Genomic DNA, 6,462 nt, shown 5'->3' with positions numbered 1-6,462 from the left:
GAAAAAAAAAAAAAGAAATTGCAGCAGACTTCTTTCTGACGCTACATTAGTTCACACCCTCTGGCACCACCTAGTGAGGTTCAAAGCAGACACAATAATGCAGCTAATCCCAATGCATACAGACACTTGGGATCCCTCCAGCGCTTAAGTGGACAAAATAAGAAAGGGCACTTTTTTTTTTTTTTTCCTTTGATGCAGGGGAATTAAGTCGTGCCAGGGCCTGGACCTCCATCACTGCCATCTTCCTCGGACTGCTGGAGGGAATTCAACATGACGGGGCAACAGTGTCTCTGTGTGATAAAATGTCTGCAAATATGGATGGCATGAGCATTATTCATTTAATAATTTAGTTTAAAACGTGTCAGGGAGCACAAGAACTTTTACAGCACAAACAAGATTGTTTTCATTTTGGTTACACAGATTTACTTCAGCCTCTTTGAAGACCCACACCAAAGAAAACTATGATTTTGGTGTTTTTAATAGGGATGGGTATCGATAATAATTTCCAGAATCGATTTTATTCATGATTTTTTTTATTATTCTTACGATCCACTCAATTCAATTGGATTCAATTAAATTTTGAGTTTACACGGTTTACACATTTAGACACATTTGCTTAGAAAAACATTTGTAATTTATTTGTACGTTTTGAAAATATTTACATTAGTCTGATACAGTTGACATACTGTAAACTATGTTAGGTAAATAATAAGATTTTGAAAGCATACATGGATTCTCAAAAGGAGAAACTCCAACAAGAATGAGCAAAAAAAAGTGTTTTAGATCACAAATGGTTACTTTAACAAAACTATCCTTAAAGAGTTTGGAAAATTCATGTTTGTGAGTATATGAAGATGTTCATTTAGTCAGCAATGTATGTTTAGGTTGACTGAGCGTTAGCATTAGCCGTCCTATGGGAAATTCATTAAACGTTAGCATCAAGCTAGTAGACTTTAGCATTATGTGCTAAATCAATCTCTATTCTTATGGATCGATTATTGATCTATTAAGCTTAGATTGATTCAAATTGATTTTATCAATGCAGCCTTGGTTTTTAACATGTTCTTGTGTCATTTTTGTCATGATGGAGATTTATAAAGAAAGTTTTAAATTGCATTTGTGAGTTTTCTTTATTCAAAATGTTATTTGTGACATAAGGAATATGTTGGGTGGACCACAAGCTCCCTGCCTGGAGCTCTAAACAATCCACCAAAACATTTGGCTAAATACTGAATAATCATAACTGAAACACCATTAGGAATCCTTTCAAAATAGATCAGAAGATACTCAAAGTTTAAAGTAAATTGTTATTCATATAGCCCTTTTTATGGAGAGCAACTCACAAAGTGATTTACAATATTAAAATAAAAACAGAAAAATAATACAAGTTGTTTAAAGCAGGTAAACCCAATAAAACATTCTCAGACATTTTATGTAAAAAGATTCTCATCAGGGGACCATGAAGGAGAGTTAAAAGATCAGAAATGTAGTTGGGGTTTGTCCGTGCAAGGCTTTAAAACCAAAAATGACCTATTCTAAATTCAACAGGAAGCCAATGTATAAATAAAAGAGCAGGACTTTATCTTATATTATTCTCCAATTTCTGTTGGTATCTCACAGCTACTAATTTATGTTTGACAAGATTATGATTTAGTTTGATTTAAAATGTTCATTCCATTTTTCATTCCCAAACCAAGTTTTTTTCTTTTAACAGAGCTCACCTTTGGATGAGAAACTAACAGAAAGAAGTTTTCCCTCTCAGAAATATTTAACAAAAAAATAAAAAATAAAAAAGAATGGCAACATCGGTCAGTTTTAGATTTTTTTAAAAATTGGTTCAAACTGATAAATCTTTTAAAGATCATAACTTTATTGACAGACATCCAACTTTATTAATCTATAAAATCCACAAAGCAAAGTATTTTACAAGTAAAACTTGTTTAAAGGTGTCAAAGTAAACAGAAAATGAGTGCTTTCTGCTTGTTTAATCTTATTAGTATGATTTATTTTTAATTGCATTTTGGCTCACTTTGATGCAATACTAGCAACAGGATGTGAAATTATTTTAACTGAGAAATTGTGTATTTTTTCTCAACTGAAACAGAAATCAAAGAGTTTTGATTGTTTTTGTGGATTTCATAAGTCCATTAATAGAAAAAAAAACCTATTCAGGTGTATTCCTTATCAGAGCTTTTCTAAGTTCATTGGATGCAGGTTGCTTTGAGAAAACAACAACAAAAAACTCTTCTGTTCTGGAGAAGCAGCTTTGTGGGCTGCAGGGAGGGCAACACTTTCCACAGACCACAGGTTAGGAGTGCAGAGACTCTCACGGCTCCAAACACAGCAGAGACGGAGCAGGAAGACTGCAGCCCAAACCCCCACACTGAGCTGAAATAACAAAAGGAATCCACAAATATATGGAGAGGATTCTATCACAGTGAGGTCTACCTTCAAAAGTAGGACTTATTCAGAGGATTCTAACATTAGAGCTGTATATTTTTCTTTAACATGTCGGGCTCTTATAGCGTGTTTTGACAAAATGCTTTTACACCTGACAGAAATTCTGATGGAGAAATGTTAAAAACGTTGTTGGGAGCAACGAATAGAGTCGAACTGTGGAAAAAATGTCAGAGAGAAGGGACTGTGAGGATTGGTGCCGTTTAGTTCAGTTTTCATGGGTTGCTTGGTGTTAAATTAAGGTCTTGTCATCCCACCCTCCGCACATTCACATCTTGATTTGCTAACCATCCACAGCTGATGCTGCTTTAGTCAATGAACCCGTATGGCCTTGGTCAGGTCATCTGTGACATCATCTCGCTGCTCTGTCCCATTTTTTTTCTAGGTTTCTTCCCCGTTAAGTTCTTTTAGTCACATTAATAAATATTAATCAAAAGAGTTTCTGCAACAAGTCCTTGTCCTGACAAGAACAAACCAAATACAAAATTGTGCAAAGCAATAATACTTGGCTTTTAAGTATTTTATGGCTTTATAGTTTATCATTTGTACATCTTTACACTTTCCATCTTTTAGTCTACACCTTAAAATATTAGCTACAGCATTTCCTTCCAAGATATTCTACTCTTTGGTTGTTGTCGCTTTTAATCTATGATGTCTTAAGCAAGCAAGTATATTTCTAAAGCACAATTGTAACCCGAGGCAATTCAAAGTGCTGTACAAAAAAATCATTCATTATAAAAAAAAAAAAATCAATTGTTAAAACATAAGTAAATTCATAAAAATCAATAAGATTAAAACTCAGAAATGTAAAAATGGTTACATGCATTGTAAAATGCATTGCTAAATAATGAAGTTTTCAGCCCGAGTTTAAAGGGCAACTGAACCCTGAATCAACTGTTTTTGGCTGTTGACCTCAATAAATGGAGCTTTAAAAGTGTTGTTTGTTGGTCATTGCCAATTTTTTGACGAATTAAAATAAAACTTGAAATTATAGTCATAAATGGTCTGTGTGCTGCCCCCTACAGGTTGAATCGAGGTATTACAGTTGTATTTCGTGATTGGTCAAACCATTTGAGTTCTGTTATTTCTGAAGTCCCACGTCATGAACTGCAGCTCCAGTAATAGGTGTGTTTGAGATACATCGTCGGACCAGCGCGTTAATAAAAGGTGCTCTACAAGTAAAGTGATTGATACAAATAGTATCAGTTATCAATAAGTTGTTGCTTACCTCGCGGCATATCCGGTGAGGGGTCACCACAGCGAATCAGCTCTCACTGATCCGGATGTTTTAGTTTGGCCAGATGCCCTCCCTCACACAACCATGTATTTTTTCCTGGTTGGGGACTGGCACAGGGCCGCCCCATAGCTACATAGGTAGGCAGTAGCCAGAAGGGTCTTATCTTAGGACCCAAATTGGATTAACCTCAAGGTGTAATTTAAGCAATTGAAGTCTATAGTGGAATTATGAATATATAAATACTTTCTGAATCCTTTTTATTCTTATTATAAATAGATTGAATTAGATCTTTTTTATGACATAATTAAGGAGATATTGGAGCAAATCTGAAAGCATGACACTTTGATAAATGCATAAAGAACTGAATGATGAGAAGAAAAAATGTAGTATTATTTCAGAAAACACTGCTGGGTGCAGCCTCGCCGTACTGTAACTTATGAGTATGCACGAGGAAAAGTTGAAGGTTAGTCAGCTGAAACGGAGCTGCAAAGACATTTCTGATGCAAATGCGGTGAACAATACCGTAAAGATTTAACGTCCTCTCCATCAAGTCGGAATGAAGTCGTAAAGACGGCGCATTGTGGAAACGGTTTCCATGGAGATGTTCCTGAGCATCCAGCTACATTTGGCAGTTACAACACCGCTGTCCTCGGATGAGCGAGCATCACTGCCATTGTTAACCGCTCTAAGACTTTCATGCGGAGTGACGTCCCCCACCGGACGGGAGCGAACAGGCCGTTAACAACCCAGATTATCCTGACCGGACTCCAGCTCGCACAGCCAGCAGAGACACGTTCTCCCTGCAGACGGCCTCCACACATAAGGAGTCCATCAGCTGGAGAGCTGCAGCTTGAACATTTACTAACATTTATCCAAATTGAAATGTGAAGTGAATGAATCTCCAGCGTCGGATGCTTTGACCTTGAATGTGTGATTCGTCACGCTGGAAGCATCATAATGAATAGCCTGTGTGCGCACAGAGGGAAATGTGCGCTCCGTGTGTTATTAAGATCACAGATGAGTAATGGAGAAGACACCTTACAAAAATAGTCAGCCATCAAGAGATGAGACTTGGCTGGCCTTTCAAATATGCTTTTATTTTGATTCAGTCAACAGGAATTTGATCATTACAAAAAGAAACAAAGGTCTCTACATCTCTTGAGACATTTTTACACATTTTGTACAATGTCGTGTAAAACACTTTACATATATAAAAAAAGCATAAAACCTAGCATCTCAATAGGCAATGCTAATCATATTTAAAAACACTATGCATGCACAGATGAAGCTCTCCTAAGATGGTTCATTGTTTCTTTAAAGAGATTATCGGCGGTGCGAATGAAGCCGTGTGATAAGAAAAAAAAAAACGCTTCAAAATTATTTCGTATTAAAAATGTCTTTGTAAAAATATCTGTTATAAAAAAAGGTTAAGAGATCAAACAGAATTGAAGAAAACCAGCTTTCAAAAAGGAACAGATTTTTAAAGAAGATCTGAAATATTCAAACATCAGAGAAGTGTTCTTGGCTCTACAGAGGTCCAGCCTAACATGTACAAAAAATATTCTCATTCATGGTCTTGAAACCAAACTTCTCTGTTTTGGGGTTGATTTTTTTGTGGATCCCAAAGCAGCAACTTGGCAAAAAGGCTTTTCAAGTTATTATGATTTTAAAAAATCCTTACATTTTTAAAATTTGGTTTGCAGGAAGCAGAGGAATGGATAGGTTCTTGACAACAAAGCAATGTTATTCCAACAACATTTTCTAACTTAATTTTGCACAGTTTACAGAGAATAATCCAGCTAATAATGGCAGGTTAAAGCAAACCTGATGTGCTGATGTGGTGGTTTGTTTACCACATCCACACTTCCACCAGGAAACAGGATGTAGCATATTTTTGGAACTTTAGAGGTAAAAAATAAAAAAAATGCACCACATTCAATAATGCCATCCAGTGTCTCTGCAAACCTCACGGTTTAAGAAAACTGCTTTGGTCGTCTCAGTCGGCGTGCACGACATAAACACTTACATTCTGTACATTGTATTCCCTGCTCTTAATCAAGTGTATAAACTGTAGCTTTTCCTGATCATACGTGACTGCTGTCACACAGCAATGAGGAAGAACAAGTTATCCAGTGTCATTCCAATCCACGCACACATAAAAAGAAAATATCATTTTGCTCGAGTCTTTCATGTCTTTTCCCTGGCACTCAATATAAATAAACCATACCGACTTATCTTTAAGCAACAGCTGCTTCGTTTCCCTAAAAAGCGCACGCACCACATCCAAGACTGTACCCAAAATGTGCCCCCAAATCATGCACCTATTTCTGCTAAACAATACAGTAACCATGCAAATATTCCTGCTTTTTTTAACAGCTCAAAATCTGAGAAACAGGAGGCTGCTTGGAATGACGTGACCTGCATCAGATCCCGGCAGCAGAGAACGTTGAATCCGCCCCACGCACTCGATATTGGCACCCTACTGTGGCACTTCCACAAAGCCGGGGAAATATGAAACGGCCAAATCAGAGCGCTGCTGAAATTTTTAAAGGCCTTTTAAAGGTTTAGGTGTCACCTTGCTGCGAAGGGCTCTCCTATGAGGGAAACATTGACTTTCTAGTCTTGGGAGGCGGCGGTGGAGGCTTGCTCTCAATTTTCGTGGGTAAAGGAGGTGTGAACTGCAGGAGAAGAGAGTTTCTGTTAGGACTTGGAATAAAAAAGGGAATATTTTACATTTATTTGCTATTAAATATGCATTAGAGAAGGGC

At 36.9% G+C, this 6,462-nt stretch overlaps 1 protein-coding gene across 2 annotated transcripts in view; it reads right to left on the bottom strand.

Annotated features, from left to right (window-relative positions):
* Positions 1–4,770: 4,770 nt before the first annotated feature.
* Positions 4,771–6,462, bottom strand: part of dock5 (dedicator of cytokinesis 5) — a 41,406-nt gene continuing 39,714 nt past the window's right edge. For both annotated transcript variants that reach the window (XM_024275419.2, XM_024275420.2), the window contains exon 51: positions 4,771–6,372. In XM_024275419.2, coding sequence (XP_024131187.1) covers positions 6,289–6,372 — 84 coding nt within the window. In that variant the 3' untranslated portion in view covers positions 4,771–6,288. The remainder of the gene's footprint in view (positions 6,373–6,462) is intronic.

Source organism: Oryzias melastigma, linkage group LG9, assembly GCF_002922805.2.
Source record: "Oryzias melastigma strain HK-1 linkage group LG9, ASM292280v2, whole genome shotgun sequence".
In the NCBI taxonomy this organism is placed as follows: domain Eukaryota; kingdom Metazoa; phylum Chordata; class Actinopteri; order Beloniformes; family Adrianichthyidae; genus Oryzias; species Oryzias melastigma.
This window is presented reverse-complemented; position numbering and strand designations above follow the sequence as displayed.